Here is an 18,556-nt window from a genome sequence, read left to right as displayed (position 1 = left end):
TGTTTTCTTCCCCAGAGATTTCTCTGCCTATGCTGGATGCAGAAGGGGCTTCAGAAAGGTAATGGAACTGCCTGGCTGGACAATGCAACTCCCAGATCGCTGTTGCTAATGTGGCACTACAGCTGGGCTGGGGTCCCTCGCTCTCTGGGACTCTTGTGCAGAGGTGCTCAGCAGTTCCATGAGTCCTCTTCTACATCCTCGGGTTACATGAAATTCCTCAGCACAAGAAGGATGTGGAGCTGCTGGAGCAAGTCCAGAAGAGACCATGGAAATGCTCCAAGGGCTGGAGCCGCTGAGCCCCAGATTACAGAGGAACAGGCTGGGAGATGGGGCTGTTCAGCCTGGAGAAGGCTCAGGGAAGACCTCAGAGTCCCTGACAGTGCCTAAAGGGAGTCCAGGAGAGGGACTTTGGACAAGAGCCTGGAGTGACAGGACACAGGGAATGGCTTCCCACTGCCAGAGGGCAGGATGTTGGGAAGAAATTCCTTCCTGTGAGGGTGGGGAAGTACAGAGGAGTTGTGGCTACTCCATCCCTGGAAGCGTCCAAGGCCAGGTTGGACGGGGCTTGGAGAAAGCTGGGAGAGTGAAGGTGTCCCTGCCCATAGTGGAGGAGTGGGAATGGGATGAGCTTTAAGGTCTCTTCCCATCCAAATGGGTCTGGAACTCCATGAAACTGCCGCTGAGTGCATGATGGAAAAGCCTCACCTGCTCTCTGCGTTCTCCACCCGGCCCCTTTAGACGAGCCCTGCCCGGGGCTGGAACCTTGAATTTCTGCCCTCCGGCTGCAAGTTCCCCAAACACCTCCCCGGGGAAGCACGAACTCCTCTGCCCCTCTGTCCCCATCACCGCGGCGGAAGGTCCGGGGGCACCGAGCCGCCTGATTTCATATTTCTGCCGAATCTCTGGGGGCTTTTTTCGGCCTCAGCACAACCCGCACCCATCCCTGCGCGCTCCCGGCCGCCCGTGCCCGCAGCGGCGGGGCGCTCCGCTCGCCAGCGGGGCTGGGATCGCCTTTTCCCCGCCCCGGTCCCGCCCCGGGCCCGGCCTTTTCCTGCTGCTGCTGCTCCGTGTGCGGCCGCTCTCCGCCATGTGGGGCCGGCGGCGGGCCCGGCGCGGCGGGCGCAGCGCCCAGGAGCTGCGGCTGCGGCGGCGGGAGCGAGAGGCAGGTCCGGCGGGCACGGCGGGCACAGCGGGCACAGCCCCGGGGGTTTTGGGGTCCCCCGTGGGTGGCAGGGACCCCCCCGGCTCAGCCCTTGCCGTGCCCATCGCCGCCCCGCCCGGGTGATGCGCGCCGCTGCCCGCTCGGGGATGCGTTTTGCGGCTTCGCGGTTTGACCCACGGGGTTTCTGCCGTGAATCCGCTTTCCTCCAACAACCCCCCCGCTGTTTGGGTTTTGCGAGGTCTCGCCTAGGTCTTAGCCTGGAGAAAAGGAGGTTCAGGGGAGCCTTGTGTCTCTGCACAGCTCCTGACAGGAGGGGACAGCCGGGGGGGTCGGGCTGTGCTCCCCGGAACAGGGACAGGAGCAGAGGGAACGGCCTCAGGCTGGGCCAGGGGAGGCTCAGGGTGGATATCATGGAACATTTCTTCATCACAAGGGTGGTGGGGCGTTGGAACGGGCGGCCCTGGGCGGTGGTGGAGTCACCATTGCCGGGGATGTGCTCCAGACACGCGGAGATGGGGCACTCGGGGCATGGCTCAGTGGCCGTGCTGGTGTTCAGCCCAAGGCTGGAGTTGATGACCTTGCAGCTCTTTTCCAGCTTGAATGATTTGATGATCCTGTGTGAAATCCACCTCAGGCCCCTCCAGGTGCCCCTCGGGGCTCTGTCCTGTGTTCCTGTCCATCATCCCAGCAGTGGCTGCGCACTGTGCCCGAGCCTCGAGTGCAGTCCCTGCTCCTGCATCCCTTCCAGGCTGGCACAAGGAGGGGTGGGCAGTTCCTCCCAGGATTAAGGGAGGGATGAGGCTCTCGGGTGGGCTGGGATGGGGTGGGATGTCCTGTCCCGGGCGGGAGGTGACGTGTCCCATGCGGTGGCAGCTCTCAGGAAGGCGAGGCGGCAGGAGCAGCTGGTCAGCAAGCGCCTTCTGCGGGAGGACAGCGCGGCCCAGGAGGGCGGCCAGGATGGAGCAGACGTCGTGCCAGACCCACTCTCAGAGGATGAGGTGAAGGATCTGATGTTCTCCGTGGCAGTGGGGGTCCCGGGGGTCTTCCCCAGACTGGGCGGGGCTGGCTTTCGGAATGGTTCTGATTCACTGCCAAATGAAGTTAAGGTTCCTTGTGCCCATCTTTATGCCCTGGGTTCCTTTGCCTCGAGGATTAACGGGGCAAAATCGTAATGCTGGCAGTGCTGGAAGCTCACCCAGCGTTTAATTCCCTGGCCAGGTTCTGGAGCTGCTCAGGGGCGTGCAGAGAGGTTCAGAGGACAGGAAGCGATGGCTCGGCCGCCTCCGCTGGGCTCTGCAGAACGAGGAGACTCAGCAGAAGTTTGTCAGGTCAGCCCAGGCCTGCTGTGCCCGTTACCAAGGGCATGTCCCTGTGTCCCCGTGTCCCTGTGGCTGGGTGAGCTGGCCTGTGGCCCCGGCTGGGAGGTGACAGCAGCCTTTGGATCCCCCAGGCTGGACGGCAGCATCCGGACGCTCACTGGGCTCTTCACCAGCAGCCTGGCTGAGCTGCAGCTGGAGGCTGCTCGCTGTCTGCACGAGCTGTCCCACTCCAGTGTCCCCGCGGTGGCCGAGGTGTGTCTGCCCGTCACCTCCTACCTGCTCACCTACCTGTCGGGACACAGCCTGGAGCTCACGGTGAGATCCACGTCTGCCGGGCTCTGCCGCCTGGGAATGCTTTGGTGTGGTTGGCATTGACCTCTGCTGGCCACCTTCACGTGGGAGTGCTGCTGAGAAGGGGCCCTCTGGAAGCCTCTGGAGGCAAAAATCTTTTGGCATCACAGCCTTGCCCTGGGAGCAGAGCTGTTCCCAGAGCCCAGGTGTAATGGAGTAACTGAGTTCTTGTTAATCACGGATCCCTTGGGTTGGATTAGAGTGGGTCACACTGAATGACCCATCTTTATGTGCATATATATGTATATATATATATATATGTATGGTAGGTTTATTTTGGAACCGTTTGGTTGCAATGGAAAGGAGGTACGGCAGCAATAGGAAGGAGGTGTTTTGGCTGTTATCTATAGAAATGAAACTATATAAAAGTACAAAGATATCACTTAAGAAAATAAATAAGGAAAATACAGGGTAATACTATATAGTAGAGTGCCCGTGGCTCCATGCTGTGCAGGTTGATCTGGGAGAGGAGCAAACATTTGGAGCAGCTCTGGGATGCCCACGTGTTTTCCAGCTGCCCCACTGGGAAGCAGACAGGCTCAGAGCCAAGGAGCAGGGTGGGCAGTGACCCCAGGTGCTGATCCCATTTGGATGCAGCACACAGGCAGGCTCCAGGAGAACCAGAGGGGTCTCAGGGAAACGTCATCCTGAAAATTAGAAGCCTGAAAAAACTGCAAAGTGGGAATGATCAGATCCCAGCTTCAGCCAGATAGAAGAATGAACTGATGCTGCTTGAGCTGGGAGTGGGGTGGCTGGAGGGTCCAGCAGATCCATCTGTGTTTCCCTCTCCAAGGCCAGCTCCTGCCCTGCTCAGGGCAGTGTCTGGGACCTTTGCTGGCTGCCCACGGGGTCACCTCTGCTCTGCTGTGTTGTTGCAGGAGCTGTGTTTGTACACCCTGGGGAACCTCGTAGTAGAAAGCGAGGCTGTGAGGAAGCAGCTGCTGCCTCAGGGCATTATTCCAGTGCTGGCATCCTGCATCCAGGTGGGTGAAACAGCTCAGCCATGTTTCTGCTGTGCCCTAGAGAGACTTTTCTGGCTGACAGCCCTGGGTCTCCAGCCCTCCTCCCAGTGTGGGGGAGCTCTGCAGGGAGCTGTTCCCTTGAGCATGTGGGTCACTTGTGGGCTCTCCTGTGCTCATGGGCTCAGCTCACCACCTTGTGCTCTTCTCCAGCTCAATCTCCCCCATCCAGTGGCTGCTTAGTACAGTGTAGCACAGGGAGCCCTGTCCCCTCTGGCCTGGGTCCAGCAGAGCTGTGGTTTGCAGGTCCAAATGCTCAGACCAGGACTTTTACTGCCTTTGGGCTAAGCCCAGTGAATGTGGGGAGGGGGACAGCTCAGCTCAGGTGTGGCCACAGGCTCCTGTGTCCCTGCTGGTCCCCTCTGTGCCCCCTGTTCTCCAGGCACAGCTGGGTTTGGCCGGCGCCCTGCGGCCCTGGCTGTGTGTGGAGGGCTCAGCTCTGCTCTCTCGGTTGCAGTCCCCGCACGAGGCGGTGCTGGAAGGCGTGGGTTATGTCCTCTCACAGCTCCTGCAAGCCAAGGAAGCGCCCACAGAGATCATCCCGTGAGTGTGAGCCTCTGAACCCTGCCCAGGATGTGGTATCTGTGTGCCTCCCCATCCCAGTGACATTAACAGTTCAGGGCAGAATCCTTCCAGCACTGTGGAAGTTTTGATGTAGATCAGGGAGCGGGGCTTGGCTCCTTTCCCTCGGTCTCATCTGAGCAGGCAGCTCTGGTATTTCAGTAAAGGCCAGCATGGAGCAGGGGAGGCTCACAGGGAATTGATAGTCCCCAGTGCCAAAAATGTGACCCCAGACAAAGTGTCCTGAGTGTCCCCAGGCCCTGCCCTGGACAGGGAGAGCCCAGGGTCGCAGCCCTTGGCTCAGAGTCCCTTCCAGGTGTGTTTGGACCCTGTGGCCCCCAGTGTGGGGAGTAGCAGCCCCCTGCTCAGTGGCCAGGGTTTGTGTCTCCCTGTTGGTGTCCTGCCTATGCTCCAGCCCTGCATTAACTCTGCTCTCTGACCCCAGCCTGCTCCTGGACTCGCCTCTCCCCCAGCACATGCTGCCACTGGTTTGCTCCGGCCTCAAGGCTGGCATGGGAGCGGCCGTGGAGTTTGCGTGGTGTCTCCACTACATCATTTGTAGGTAAATGCATTTTCCTCCTCTTTTTGAGCTCCCTGGGGACAGCCAAACAGCGGCATGAAGGCTCATGGATGGTCCTGTGAGGGGGTCTGGATTGCCTCCCCTTTTCCATTAGGAAAGCAATTCCCCAGCCATCCTGGGCATCCTAGCTCTCCTATCTGAGCACATGTGCTGTTTGCAGGATCACTGAGCTCTTTTACGGGGTGGTAACGGGTGATAAACCTGAGGAGGCTGTTTCTAGTCCTCTGAAATGCCCCAAATTGCTTCCCCATGCCTGGTGCTGTCCCCCACACTCGCCAAGGCAAGCTCCCTGAATCCTCACACTTGTGGGGTTGGCTCAGGGCCACGCATCTGGGCAGTGCCAGCAATCCCTGCCTGCCAATGATTGTTAGATACTCAAGGGTCAGGACTCATTTCCAGACCCACACAGATAATTCCAGTGAATCTGTTTATCATGGGCTTTTGCTCGTAAGCTCAGAAAAACAATCTGCTATTCCAGTGTGAAAGAAGCCACTGTTCCAACAGGAAATAAGCCCTGTGGTGGTCCAGGAGAGCACTCTGAATTTCCAGGTGCTGTTGTTTGGTGAGGGGATGTGGCAGTTTCCCCTCTCCAAGCTCCAGGGCCGCCGCACTGTCCCTCCCTTTGCAGGCACACAGACAACGCGGTGCTGCTGGAGCTGGGGGCCGTGCCTGCCCTCACCTCGCTGCTGCTCGACCTGGCTTCCCAAATCTCCCAGGGCGCTCCCGAGGGCCTGGAGCTGGTGAGAGGTGGGCAGGGTGCTGGCTGTTCTCAGGATGGCTGTGGGGACACTGCTCAGCCAAAGGGATTGGTGTGTCCCTGTGTCACAGCTCGTGTGCCCCGTGCTGCGGAGTCTCAGTAACCTGCTGGCACAGACAGGCTGCCAGGGCCAGGACGGGCGCCTGCTCATCGCCCTCTTCCTCATCCTGCAGTGCTTCCTGCAGCAGCACCCCTTCCTCGTCCAGGAGTGCCTGTGGCTGCTCAACAACCTCACGGGTGAGTGTCCCATGGGGCACAGCCGGACGCTGCTGGGACCCGCCCTGCTTTTGTTCACGTGTTCCTTTCTGCCCACCCCAGCGGATGATCCCTTCTTCTGCTCTGCTCTGCTGTCCCTGGACCTGCTCCCGGCCCTGCTGCAGCTGCTGACGTGTTCCCAGATGGCCACAGTGCTGGTAAACCTTGTCCCGTGCACTGGGAGTGGTGGGGAAGCGCTGGAGTTTCAGGAACGTGAATCCCACGCAGGCAGTGCTGCAGCTGGAGGGTGGATGGGGCAGCAGTGACAGCTGGGCAGAAGGTCTCGTGCGGTGGCAGTCACCAGCCACCTCCCCTGAAGCCACTCCAGCTGTATCTACCCTTGGCAGAGCCTTGTCCAGCACTAGAGTGGTCCCAAGGGAGATGTTAACTTGGGGCCAGCCCCTGGAGCAGGCCTGGGAAGGCTCCTGCCACTTCCCTTTGAAAGGCCCCAAAGCTTTAGGAGGCTGGGGACGCTGCCAGGGGTGCGTGGCAAGGCTGGGTCTGCCTGGCACGGGGATGAACAGTGCCTTGGGGTAGGTGTGGAGGAGGCATTCCAAATCCAGTGGCTCAGTGGCACTTGGCTGTGGGCAAGCACCTGGGTGGAGAGGGACTTTGGGCAAGGGCACGAGTGAGGAGACAACAGGGAATGGTTTCACATTGACAGAGGGCAAGGTCAGATGGGATACTGGGAAGGTTCTTCTCTGTTAGAGTGGTGGAGCTCTGGCACAGATTGTCCAGGGAAGGGACAGGGTTTGGAATGCTTTGGGATAGTGGAAAGTACCCCTGGCCGTGGCAGGAGTTGGACTGCATGAGCTTTAAGGTCCCTTCCAACCCAAACCATTCCACAATTCCATGGCCTGGGGAGTGGTTGGGAGCCCTCCCAAGCCTGTCAGGAATCTGCCCACGGAGCATTCACTGCTCGCTCCCTGTCCCTCCCCAGGTCCTGACCGTGCTGTGCAACATCGCAGAGAAGGGAGCGCTGCAGTGCCGGCGGCTGCTCCAGCAGCCCCTCCTGCCCCAGCTCCTGCCCCTCCTCACCCTGCCCCACCCCGAGGCCGTGGGGCAGTGCCTGGAGCTGCTGCACCTCCTCTTCCTGCACTGCCCGGAGGTGAGAGCGGGAGAGCTCAGGGCGCAGGTTTGTAAAGGGGATGGGGAGCGATGATTGTGGGGGTTGTTGTTATTGTGCCCTCCGTGAGTGCTGCACTGCCCTCCACCCCTGAGCAGCCAGGCCCCGTCCCACAGGGACACTGTGATGCAGAGGGTGGAAGCCCTTCTTGTGTCTGCAGAGTTCCTTTCTGACTGGCAAGCACTGCTCTTTGGGCACATTGTTTCTACCCCCAGTTTTCTTTGGTCCTGCTGAGGTTGCTTCACTTGCTGCAGATCACAGGAATGAATTGTTCCCTGTCAGGGTGGGCAGGCCCTGGCACAGAGGAGCTGTGGTTGCCCCTGGATCCCTGGGTGTTCAAGGCCAGGCTGGACGGGGTTTGGAGCTGATCTGGTGGAAGGTGTCCCTGCCCATGGCAGAGGGTGGAATGAGATGGGCTTTAAGGTCCCTCCCAACAAACCACCAGCACAGTGGGATTGAGCTGGATGGGAATGCAGTGTCTGGGAGGGGAATTCCTTCAGCTCCATTCTCTGTGATGTGGGGGCTTGGGCACTTGGGCAGAGGTGATCAGCTGTAGCACCCAGCCAGCTCTCCCCCTCTCCTCTCACACAGGCTGCTGCTGATTTCACCAGGCGAGGTGGGCACCAGGCCCTGGAGCAGCACCGGAGCACTCCAGAGCTGCAGGAGCGGGCACAGGCACTGCTGGACACGGTCAGGCAGCCCCCAGGAGCCCCCAGTGCCTGCCAGGCCACACTGGCTGCCTTCTCCTAGGCCTCGCCCCCTCCCTTCCCTCCCCTGAACTGCCAGGGGAGGAATAAACTGTTCACCCTGTGCCCGGCTCCCCAAGGGCTGCTCAGGGCTCTGCTGTGCCCAGTGCTGGCTGCACAGGGGGCTGGTCCTTGTCACCACCTGGCAGCCACCGGCCCGGTGCCCCCCAGAGCCTGGAGCAGGGGCAGAGCTGAGCTGCAGCCCAGGCACACTCTCCTGTGCCAGGGAGGGGTGAACGGCTGCATCAGCCATTCCTTGGGCTCTCAGCCACCACCAAGCTCAAGGTAAGCACATTGTTTATGAATTGATAAATTAAAGATACATCTCTGACATTAAAGATAATCAGTCAAGTCTCCAGCACGTGTGTTGTTTCCCGTCTGTCGTCACGCGTGGCTTTTCACAACGCTCTCCAGGGCCTTGCCCACTTCATCCACACTTAGGTTGTTCAGTGGGATGCTCTTCTCCTTCCCAAACTCTGTGGGAAAACAGACAGGGTCAGAGGGAGCAGGTGTGTGGGGCCTCTCCTGGTGCAGGGGCACTGATGTCACAGCCCAGGCTCCCATCACCACCCCCCCACACCCGCCACATCCCAGTGTCCCTCCATGTGCCTGAGGGACACTTCCACCTCCTTATTCTCCTTTCCCCTGGAAAGAACTCAAAGCAGCTCAACACCTTTCCCAGTGTCCTTTTGTTAGCTCTGGCTGGCCAGAGACACATCCAGGAGCAGCCCTGTGTCCTTCAGGCTCATCCCAGCAAGGTGCTCCCCTCAGGAAAGCAGCCTGAAACCTCTGATCCTACACTGCCCCAGCCTGGGCTGATCCAGGGCTCCGTTTCCCTGCCACTCCCACCCAGACACACCAGACTGCCCTGGTCTGTGCGCTCACACTGCGAAACTGATGCTTCAAGAGTCACTGCATCTTTTCAAAAGTTTCTAAATTAATTTCTTCCAGCCCAGGTAACCCTTGAGGAAAACACATCTGTTCCAGAGGGCTTTTTCTGCTCCTTTAGTTCCGCTGAGAATGCAGTGAAAATAAAGGAAAAACATTTAATGTAGTGAAAGGGATGAGGGTGAGCCATGGAAAGCCCCTGCTGAGCACCGGGCTGGTTCTGCTTCCCCCGGATCACTTCCCTGACCCCACGCCCTGCCCCGAGGGCAGTTCCCTGTCCCCCCTGAGCAGCCAGCGCTGCAATTCCTCCCTGGGCCGGTGCTGAGGTCCTGGCACGGGTTTTCCAGGGGAGCTGTGGCCGCTCCGCCCTGGCAGTGCCCAGGACCAGGCTGGACGGGGCTGGGAGCAGTCGGGTCCCGGGGAAGGGTCCCTGCCCACGGCAGGAGGCGGCAGCGGAGGAGCTTTAATATAGCTTCTAACGCGACCAGCCTATGACTCTCCCCATCCCCGTCTGCCCCGGCGCGTCCTTCCCCTCCCTCTGATCCTTCCCATAAATGCTGATGGTCCCAGAAGTCCTTCCAACACAAACCATTCCATAATTCCGTGGTGCTTCCCCTTACTTACCGTACCGAGCCCAGAGCTTGGGCTCGATACCGGAGCACTCGCGGATCAGGATGGGGAAGTTGGGATTCGCTTTCTTCAGAGTCACATAGTGCTTCTCGATAAATTCCCTGCGGAGGGAAGGACAGCGGGTTCCTGTGGGTCAGCCCGGGGGTGTCTCGCTCCCCTGGAGGAGCCCCCCCGGCCCGGCCCGTCCCCGCGCTGACCTGACACCGCGGCTGCCAGCGGAGCGCTGGCACAGGTGGATGCGGAGCTCCCTCAGCGCATTGCCCAGCCCGCCCCCGATGCTCTTCACAGCGGCCGCCGCCATCTTCCCAGCCCGGACAACAGAGCGGGGGCGGGACCGCGGCTTCTCCGCCAATAGGAGCGCTCGTCGCGACCCATCCACCAATGGGAGCGCTCGCCGTGATCACAACCGCCAATGGGAGGCGCTCGCCGTGATCGCAGCGACCAATGGGAGCGCCCGCCGCGGGGTGCGCTGGGAGGGCAGCGCTGAGCGGAAGGGCCGCGCAGCGGAGCTGGGGGCGCAGCGATGCCGGACCGCGACAGTGAGTCTGGGGGCACGGGACACGGGGCATTCCCGGGCAACCCTGGAGCCGCGGCACTTGGCCCGCGCGGGGGCTGTCGCGGCGCTTGGGGCGGGTGGCAGCGGCCCGGTGAGCGGGGGTGCGGTGTAGGCCTAACCTGCGCTGGGGAGCGGAGGGACCCTCGGGGACACCTGGCCCGGTGTTCAGGACAGCGCTGCGAGGGAACGGGGTGCGGTCACAGCCTGCGGAGCCGGGGCACGGCACCTCGCGGGCTGGGAGGCTGGTTCGCCCAGGGGCGAGGAGCTGCGTGGGGCTGCGGTGGGGCTGAGTCTGATTGCGGGGATTACACCGGGTGTGCCCCGAGAGCGGGGCCGTGGGGTGTTTCGGTTCCTTGAGAGGATGCAGGGGCAGTCCCGGGGTGTGAGGCCCTCGGGGACGCCCTGGGACCCCCCCCTGGAAGGTGCAGAGCCGCGGGGCTGGGGGCGGTGGGTCTCGCAGTGGCTCCGGGACCCCCGTGTGCTGTGCAGGCCGGCGGGGCCGGCCCGGGTGACGGCGGGCTGGGATCCATCTCGGAGCTGGAGGCCGACTCTGTTCCCTTTGCGGTTCCTGGGAGGCCGTGAAGCTGTGCAGGCAGTGTCTGAGCTCTCTCTCTCTCTCATCCCCTAGATGAGCCGTTCTCCAACCCCCTGGCCCCCGATGGCCACGATGTGGACGACTCGCACTCCTTCCACCAGTGAGTACTGGGGCTGGGCCAGCACGGTGGCACCCCAGGCTGGTTCCCATTGACAAGATGGAAGTCACTGGTGCACTCCAGCCTTTGGGCCCCTCCATGGGCACCTGGTGTCCATCTCGGTCACACAGGACCTGCTCCTCCTCCAGAGCTCTTTGGGAACTATGATTTCTGTTCCTTCCCTCTCTTGTAGGTCCAAGCTGACCAATGAAGACTTCAGGAAGCTTCTTATGACCCCGCGGGCTGCGCCAACATCTGCGCCACCCTCCAAATCTCGCCACCATGAGTGAGTAGGGCTCTGATTTCCTGGTCCATGTGACATGGGACAATCCAGTCCCCTCTCTGGGGCGCTGTGCCCAGCTGAGCCTCTCCCTTGCACTCTGCAGTGGAGTATCTACAGGGGCTTTTGCCAATGAGTGTGGGAATGGAGAGGCATGTGCATTGGGGCTGCTGTAAATAAAAGAGTGAGGCTTCACGGCTGTTAAGACACTTTGTGCAGGAGGCAGATGTGGTTTGGTGAAAATTGTTCCTTTCCCTTCCTCTCCCTGCTGATGGTGTGGAATTAGGGGGAAATTAAGGGTGGGGGGCAGTTCTGTTCCATCTCTGAGCAGCTCAGGGCTCTGCTATGTCTTGAGGGGCTGTTCTGTCCACCTGTCACCCACGTGGCTCTGCAGACTGTTACATGTGTTTTTTCACCCTTTTCCAGGATGCCCCGGGAGTACAATGAGGATGAAGATCCAGCTGCTCGCAGGAGGAAGAAGAAAAGGTAAGTGGGGAAAGAGATGCAGCAGGACTTATCATTATATATGTCCTGCCCATGGAAGCAGTTCTGATCTCTTGGGTTCTGAAGAGGGCCTCGAGTGGATAATTTAAGAGCTTTGGAGAAGAGCTCAGGCTGAGGAGCTGTCACTGCTTGTGGGAGCAGCCGTGGGAGGGCAGCACCTCCAGAAGAAGCGGGAGAGGCCCTGTGGGTGTGTGGGAGGGCAGGGCAGTGGTGGGACATTGCACTGATCACTGTGTGCTTTGGGGCCCATCTGCATGGCAGGACTGCACTGAACCTCTTCCCTTTGGAAGGGAGGATGGAGCTCCTCCTTAGCTGGCCTCAGTACAGCAGTTTCCTCCAGGCCTGTTGTGTCCCGTGGTGCTCTAGTGTGTTTTTGGGGAAGGGGTTGGGAGCAGAATTGGGTGTGTGTGAGGCCTCAGGGGCTGTTGCCTGACCTCAAAACCATGAACAGGTCGCTCTTAACCCTGAGCTGCTTTCCACCCCAGTTACTATGCGAAGCTGCGGCAGCAGGAGATCGAGCGCGAGAGGGAACTGGCCGAGAAGTACCGGGATCGAGCCAAGGAGAGGAGAGATGGAGTGAACAAGGACTACGAGGAAACAGAGCTGATCAGCACCACTGCCAACTACAGGGCTGTGGGGCCCACAGCTGAGGCGTACGTGGGCTGTGCTGGGGCACAGTTTATTTGCACTCTTATTTACAGCAGCTCAGCGGGCTGATGCAGCGGGGCTGGCCCTTATCCCGCTCCGTTCTCCTTGCACAGGGATAAATCTGCTGCGGAGAAGAGGAGACAGTTGATCCAGGAGTCCAAGTTCTTGGGTGGTGACATGGAGCACACTCACTTGGTGAAGGGTCTGGACTTTGCACTGTTGCAGAAGGTGAGTGCAGATATCACTGTGCCGCTCTTGCCCTGTCCTCTCCCACTGACACAGGGTGGGTGATGCTGCTTGCTCTTGGCAGCGTGCATTTCCCTTCCTGGGAAGGGTTGCTGCAGGGCTGGGGATCTGATGGGGCTCACAGATGGGCAGCAGTGGTATGGCTTGCGCTGTAATGTGTGGGTTTACTCTACATCCAGGTACGGGCTGAGATTGCCAGCAAGGAGAAGGAAGAGGAGGAAATGATGGAGAAGCCCCAGAAAGAAACTAAGTGAGTGGCTGAGTATTTTGCATCCTGAGCACAGCTGCTTGCCAGAGAGGAGGATGCAGAGGAGCCATTCACTTGGCTCTAATACTTCTGGTTTCTGTTTCTCTTTAGGAAAGATGAAGATCCTGAGAACAAAATTGAATTTAAGACCCGGCTAGGTAAGACTGTGTGGATGTGCCTGTTCCCCACCTTGTCTGTGCTGTGAATGTGGGAGAAATCCTGGAGGGTGAATGGAGGAATGAAAACCATTGGAGGGGAGAATCCTGCATTTGAAGACTGGAGGAAGTGTGTCCTTTGGAGGCAATTCTCATGTTGCTGATAAACTTAACACGCTTCACTTTGGTTTTGTCCTCTGCTTTCCCACACTTTTCCTTCTGTCCAGGCCGCAACATTTACCGCATCCTGTTCAAGAACAAGACCTACGAGCGGAATGAACTGTTCCTGCCAGGCAGGATGGCCTACGTGGTAGATCTGGACGATGAATATGCCGACACCGATATCCCCACCACGCTGATCCGCAGCAAGGCTGACTGCCCCACCATGGAGGTACCCAGCTGGTCTCCAGCCTGCTTCACCTCACTGCTCTGAATCGGCCAGAGAAGGTTTTTCTGGGAGGTGTTCCTTGTCAAGGGAGTGGGATGCTTCACTGTGGATATCCCTTTCAGGCACAGACCACGCTGACCACCAACGACATCGTCATCAGCAAGCTCACGCAGATCCTCTCCTATCTCAGGCAAGGCACCCGCAACAAGAAGCTCAAGAAGAAAGACAAAGGTAGGAGGTGAAAGGAACCAAGTAATAGGATTTTAGTGCTTGGAGCATATCCCAAGGGAATGGGATGTGTTTTGGTTTGTGGTATTCCCCTGTGCCATGAGACAGTGGCCTTGGAGAACTGTGATTTCCTGAGTGCTGTGCCCTGAAGGCAGGAGCACATGGGACAGGCTCCTGCGAAATTAGAGCTGTGAGGGCACCTTGTGATGCTCTGCTCTTCCTGATGAAGGCCCAGTTCCTTGGGGAAATGCTGCCTCTTGGGCAGGGACACAGTGGCTTCCAGGGGGGCTGGGTATGGTGTGATGTCTTCCAGGCTTGCCACTCGTGCAGCGTGGAATCAGACGGGAGCAGCACAGGGGACAGAGTGGGTGATGTGCCTCTCACTGCTGTTGTGTCCTTGCAGGGAAGCTGGATGAGAAGAAGCCTCCTGAAGCTGATATGAAGTAAGTGCCTGCCTGCCCTCAGGGGTCACACCTCTGTCCCTTAGGGAATGGCTTTTTGGCCCACCACATTTAGAGAGGGCTGAGTTTGGAGCTTTGGGACCTGCAGTTTGTAGGAGAAGGCTGGAGGCCAGCTCTAGTTTAAATTTTAGGCTTGAGGCAGGTGAGGGCTCACTGTTGCCTTGGACCACAAGACTCAGATCCTGCAGCAGAAGGGAGCAGAAGTGCAGTAATACCTGTAACAGATGTGGAAACCGCTTCCATATCTGGTGTCCTTAGCTCTCAGTGCTGGTCCTGTGTGCTGGTCCACAGGTCACAAGGGCGTGGTTGTGGCCTCTCTTCCTGCAGCACATGTAACTCCAGACTCTTTTCCACTTACAGCATCTTTGAAGACATTGGGGATTATGTGCCCTCCACTGCCAAGATGCCACGGGACAAGGAACGGGAGAGGTACCGGGAGAGAGAGCGTGACCGGGAGCGAGACCGGGACCGAGAACGTGACAGGGACCGGGAGCGCGAGAGGGACAGGGAGCGTGACCGGGAGGAGGAGAAGAAAAGGCACAGCTACTTTGAGAAGCCCAAGGCTGATGATGAGGTGAGTCTCTGCTCGTGAAGGACTGTCCCACCTCAGCTGTGCCCTTTGTGGGGTTGGGGGGCTTTGGGTGTCTCCGGTTGTGCCCCTACACGTGCTGCCATCAGCTCTTGCTGAGCTCTGCCTGTCCCCAGGGCTGGCTGGGTGCTTGTCCTGTCCCTCAGCAAGTGAGGCAGCACCAGCACCAGCCTGTTGTGTTTGTGGTTCAGCTCTGTGTCATTGACACTGTCTCTCCCTCTTCTTTGCAGCCCACAGACATTGACAAAGGTGAGTCAAGTGGTGTGGGTACCTGAGAGGGACAGGACAAGGGGGAATGGTTTTAAGCTAAAAGAAGAGAGATGTAGATTTGATATTAGGAAGAAGTTCTTCCCTGTGAGGGTGGTGAGGCCCTGGCACAGGCTGCCCAGAGAAATTGTGGCTGCCCTGGAAGCGTTCAAGGCCAGGTTGGACAGGGCTTGGAGAAACCCGGGATAGTGGAAGGTGCCCCTGCCCATGGCAGGCAGTTGGAACAAGGCGGGTATCAAGATCCCTTCCAACACAAACTGTTGTAAGATTCCAGGTCTCCTGGGATCAGCTGACCCCATCAGTGCCAAACTGGTTTCCTCTTCCTCTCATACCCCCTGTACAGCTTATCCTGCCTGTTACTGTGTCCCAAAGGGACTCTGCCCAACCCCAGTGTTCTGCAGTGAGCTTGTTTCCGCCCCCCCAAATTTAACCTGCTGCTTTCCCTACCCCAGGACCCGGCTCAGCCAAGGAGCTCATCAAGTCCATCAATGAGAAGTTTGCTGGAGCTGCTGGCTGGGAGGGAACTGAGACATATCCTTTACTGTCAGTGCCAGCCTGGCTGGCTGTGGGGCTGGGCTGCCCTTGCAGGCACAAGCACTTCTCAGGGGCTCTCCTGCCTCACCTGGTAGCAGGAGAATACTGCCCAAGCCTTGCTTCTCCCGCACCAAATAAAAGCTTCACGCCCCAGTTTTGGTTGTGTTGGGGCAGCAGGCTGTACCCAGCCTGCAGCTGTAATGCTCAGCTCTTGTGGTGCTTTCCTTAACTGCTGCCACTTTGAAGAAGCCAGAAGACAAGAAGCAGCTGGGAGATTTCTTTGGCATGTCCAACAGCTATGCCGAGTGCTACCCTGCCACGTAAGGAGAAGGGGGGAGCTGTGGGGTGGGAGCAGGGTGTGCTGAGGGCAGCAAGAACTTGAACATCAGCCCCACTGCTTGTTGAGGGAGCAGGCCTGGCCTTGTTTGTGGGAACAGCTGACTGGTAAAACCATCCCAAGCCCTTGGTTCAAGCTCTTCTTAGCTGCTCTCTGCTCTAAGTGGCTGTCTGGAGCCTGCTGCCTCTCAGAACCAGGGGGAGGCCGAGATGGCTGGGAATCTGCTGCATTCCATGTTAATCCATGTGGTTGTGAAGCTCTGGCCTCCCTCATTGGAAGAGGAACATTTTTCAGCCTGCAGAGTCATCTTGGAAGTGTTTCCAACCTTGGATGCCCTGTGGTACAGGTCACCTGCAGGGCTTGCAGCTGGGGCCACTTCCCTCTGATCCAGAAACTGAGTGTGTTTGGTCTGAGGTCATCAGACATGACTCCCACCAACTCCAAGGTCCTGATCTATCTCATGGACCCACTCTGAACCCTTTCCTTGCTTTTTTTCTCCCCAGAATGGATGATATGGCTGTGGACAGCGATGAGGAGGTGGACTACAGCAAAATGGATCAGGTATGTTGGCACCAGCCTTTAGGAGCAGCCAACAAAGTAGGCACCAGTGCCAGCTGAGAGGGTCCCATGGGAAAAAAGCAGCACTGGAGCTGGGTGCTGAGTGAGCTTTGGGGTTTGCTGATCAGCTCCCCGTTGTGTCAGGGAGCAAACAGGTGTCACTGGCACTTGACCTAGAGGTGTTGGCAGGCGTGCAACTCTGTTCCCATTCCCTTTTCCATGGAATCTCCTGTCTGGAGCTCCCTGGAGAGGGGATCTGGAGCCAAGGCCGTTGATCTGGGGCTGGTGGGAGATGGAGCCTTGTGGCTGGGTGTGCAGGGCTGTATGGTGTGCTGAGATGCCCTCCCAGCAGCAACTGAGGAGCTGCTCTGAGTCGTTCTCTCCCTGCAGGGTAACAAGAAGGGGCCTCTGGGCCGCTGGGACTTTGACACTCAGGAGGAGTACAGCGAGTACATGAACAACAAAGAGGCTCTGCCCAAGTGAGTGCAGCCCTCAGGAAGGGCCGAGTGAGGGTTCTGGGTGGGATGGCCATGCTGTCCAAGTCTGGGTGCTGGGGTAGCTTAAAGCAAGCTGAGAGCTCCTCTGTGAGAACCTGAGGAGGAGAGGTGGGTCCTGGGCACGGTGGTTTGTTTTTGCTCTTGGTGTCACTCTTGAGGACTCCAGCCCAGGTGCTGGTTTCGAGGGCTCAGGCCAACTCTGGAGCACATGCTCATGGCTGGGGAGATGTGTCCCTTCCTCTGGCACGCTGTGGATCCCCTGGGAGTGCTGAGCCATGCCTTGCTCCTTCTCCAGGGCAGCCTTCCAGTACGGCATCAAGATGTCTGAGGGACGCAAGACGCGCCGCTTCAAGGAGACGAACGACAAGGCGGAGCTGGACCGGCAGTGGAAGAAGATCAGCGCTGTGAGTGCCTGAGCTGGGCTGGGGCTGCTGGGCCTGGAGCTGCCAGCCTGCCCCGGGACAGCTCCCACCCCGTCCTGTCCTCGCTGTCCCAGCCAGAGCCAGTGTGTGTGAGCACCAGAGCTGGCTCTACCAGCTGGATTTGCTCCTTGCAGGAGCATCAGCCAAATGCTTGGGGCTTCGATATTGCAGAGGAGTCTGGTGCTCTGTTTGGAACTGTTGTCCTGGGAGCAGCCCCAGTCAAGGGCCTTTTGTTCTGGGCTGTGCAGCAGATGAATGTGCCCAAAGCCATTGGTCTGGAGCCATCCAAAGGGGGTTGGAGGGGACAGGGCATATTTAGTGGCTCTCTGCCAGCTGGCAGAGCTGGGGGTTGTCCTGGCAGGGTGAGCAGTATGGGATAGGCTGGGGAAGGTGAGTACAAATGATCTGTGGTAGCCAGAAAGGAGCAAAAGACAAACAGCTTCTCCAACTATAGCTCATCTCAGCTCACTCTGGCCTGGCTGCAGCTCACCCCAGCGGTCTCTGGCACCCTTCAGCCCCTCTGCTAGTTGTGAGCAGCCAGATTCCCTGAGGGTAACAGGACTTTGTGCTTTCTCTGCAGATCATCGAGAAGAGGAAGAAGTTGGAGGCTGATGGGTAAGTACAAGAGTCTCTGCTTGTGCCTCAGCTGCAGAGGCCATTGCCCCCAACTCCTGCACCTTGTGTGGTGTGAAAGTGTGGATGGGAGGGTGGTGGAGCTGTCTGTCCTGCATCCTCACTACTCTCCTGCCCCTCTCTCTCTCTTCCAGGGTTGAGGTGAAACGTCCCAAGTACTGATGCCTCCCGTGTTTCTTCCTCCCTCTCCTGGAGGCCTGGCCTGCTGGGAGCTGCCTTCCTGGAGCGTTTTGGTGTGCTCTCCTTGCCCCCCCACACACCGTCCACACTGCTCAGGGCTGGGGGCTCTTCCCTCCCTCTGTTCTTTGCTGTAGAACCTGTGCTTTGTAAATGTTGTAGTCTTAATAAAACCACATTAAATTTGTGTGTGGACATCTGTTTGTGTAAAGAGGAGGTGTCTGGGCACATTCCGGCCTCCTTTGGAGCAGCAGGGGTGCTAGGGCTCTTCTACTTTCCAGGCATGCTTGGGGCTGACAGGGCAAACTGTGGCTCAGTGGCTGTAGGGTGAGAGCCTTTTGGTCTGGGGGCAGCATCCTTGCATAAAATTAACAATTCTATTTGGGGGCAGTAATCCCAGCTGAACCTTCTGTGCCTCAGGGCAGGGGGAAGAAATGGGACCCTGAGCTCGGGTACACCAAGTGCAATGGCCTGAAGCAGAGGAGGTACAAGCTGCTCTGAGCACTGGCAGAGGGCTGCTGTGGGTGTGTGTGATGGGGCCAGCACCAGGCAAAGTTTGTTCCCCCAGGGCAGGACCAGCAGTGAGCTGGTCTGGCTTCTCGGGCAGGGGCCCTGCTGGTGGTCCCTGGCTGGGCTGGGGTCTCTAGGGGAGCCCTGCAGGCCCCAGACCCTGCAAGGGGCCGAGGTGCCGCCTGGTTGCGGGCCACCCTCTGCCCTGGGAGCCGAGAGAGGAGGTGATGGGT

At 58.8% G+C, this 18,556-nt stretch overlaps 3 protein-coding genes across 4 annotated transcripts; 2 read left to right on the top strand and 1 right to left on the bottom strand.

Moving 5' to 3' along the window:
* Window positions 1-1,073: 1,073 nt before the first annotated feature.
* Window positions 1,074-8,234, top strand: TMCO6 (transmembrane and coiled-coil domains 6). Of its 2 annotated transcripts, none has more exons than XM_040078595.1 (12): window positions 1,074-1,166; window positions 2,036-2,160; window positions 2,381-2,490; window positions 2,613-2,796; window positions 3,711-3,815; window positions 4,309-4,394; window positions 4,858-4,974; window positions 5,621-5,732; window positions 5,821-5,986; window positions 6,068-6,162; window positions 6,945-7,112; window positions 7,722-8,234. In XM_040078595.1, exons 1-12 carry the CDS (start codon window positions 1,088-1,090, stop codon window positions 7,878-7,880), a joined length of 1,506 nt encoding a protein of 501 aa, XP_039934529.1. In that variant the 5' UTR covers window positions 1,074-1,087; the 3' UTR covers window positions 7,881-8,234. The 2 variants fall into 2 exon arrangements, with proteins under 2 accessions (XP_039934529.1, XP_039934528.1); XM_040078594.1 differs by having other exon boundaries at window positions 6,945-7,139.
* Window positions 8,157-9,721, bottom strand: NDUFA2 (NADH:ubiquinone oxidoreductase subunit A2). Its single transcript, XM_040078596.1, has 3 exons — window positions 9,592-9,721; window positions 9,389-9,495; window positions 8,157-8,352 (listed from the first exon to the last, which is right to left on the bottom strand). The coding sequence occupies exons 1-3, from the start codon at window positions 9,693-9,695 to the stop codon at window positions 8,261-8,263; spliced, it is 303 nt and encodes a 100-aa protein (XP_039934530.1). The 5' UTR covers window positions 9,696-9,721; the 3' UTR covers window positions 8,157-8,260.
* A 97-nt stretch (window positions 9,722-9,818) lies between these two features.
* On the top strand, window positions 9,819-18,000 carry IK (IK cytokine). Its single transcript, XM_040078503.2, has 20 exons — window positions 9,819-9,933; window positions 10,579-10,645; window positions 10,836-10,928; window positions 11,349-11,408; window positions 11,912-12,079; window positions 12,188-12,302; window positions 12,500-12,570; window positions 12,679-12,725; window positions 12,950-13,113; window positions 13,233-13,341; window positions 13,742-13,781; window positions 14,160-14,373; window positions 14,619-14,637; window positions 15,108-15,186; window positions 15,429-15,509; window positions 16,030-16,087; window positions 16,475-16,563; window positions 16,877-16,985; window positions 17,584-17,618; window positions 17,771-18,000. Exons 1-20 carry the CDS (start codon window positions 9,918-9,920, stop codon window positions 17,796-17,798), a joined length of 1,662 nt encoding a protein of 553 aa, XP_039934437.1. The 5' UTR covers window positions 9,819-9,917; the 3' UTR covers window positions 17,799-18,000.
* Window positions 18,001-18,556: the final 556 nt, after the last annotated feature.

The sequence above is a fragment of the Hirundo rustica genome, chromosome 14 (genome assembly GCF_015227805.2).
Source record: "Hirundo rustica isolate bHirRus1 chromosome 14, bHirRus1.pri.v3, whole genome shotgun sequence".
Taxonomy (NCBI): Eukaryota; Metazoa; Chordata; class Aves; order Passeriformes; family Hirundinidae; genus Hirundo; species Hirundo rustica.
Note: the sequence above shows the minus strand (reverse complement) of the source record. Positions and strands in the feature narration are given on the sequence as shown.

Excerpts from the sequence above, each read along its gene's own strand:
- NDUFA2 (XM_040078596.1), bottom strand. The coding sequence starts at position 9,695 with ATGGCGGCGGCCGCTGTGAAGAGCATCGGGGGCGGGCTGGGCAATGCG. Across the intron at positions 9,496-9,591 it reads GCTGGCAGCCGCGGTGTCAG|GGAATTTATCGAGAAGCACT; the intron begins GTCAGCGCGGGG and ends TTCCCTCCGCAG. Across the intron at positions 8,353-9,388 it reads CAAGCTCTGGGCTCGGTACG|AGTTTGGGAAGGAGAAGAGC; the intron begins GTAAGTAAGGGG and ends GTTTTCCCACAG.
- TMCO6 (XM_040078594.1), top strand. The coding sequence starts at position 1,088 with ATGTGGGGCCGGCGGCGGGCCCGGCGCGGCGGGCGCAGCGCCCAGGAG. Across the intron at positions 2,491-2,612 it reads ACTCAGCAGAAGTTTGTCAG|GCTGGACGGCAGCATCCGGA; the intron begins GTCAGCCCAGGC and ends TGGATCCCCCAG. Across the intron at positions 4,395-4,857 it reads GCGCCCACAGAGATCATCCC|CCTGCTCCTGGACTCGCCTC; the intron begins GTGAGTGTGAGC and ends CTCTGACCCCAG.
- IK (XM_040078503.2), top strand. Across the intron at positions 10,929-11,348 it reads TCCAAATCTCGCCACCATGA|GATGCCCCGGGAGTACAATG; the intron begins GTGAGTAGGGCT and ends ACCCTTTTCCAG. Across the intron at positions 11,409-11,911 it reads CGCAGGAGGAAGAAGAAAAG|TTACTATGCGAAGCTGCGGC; the intron begins GTAAGTGGGGAA and ends TTTCCACCCCAG.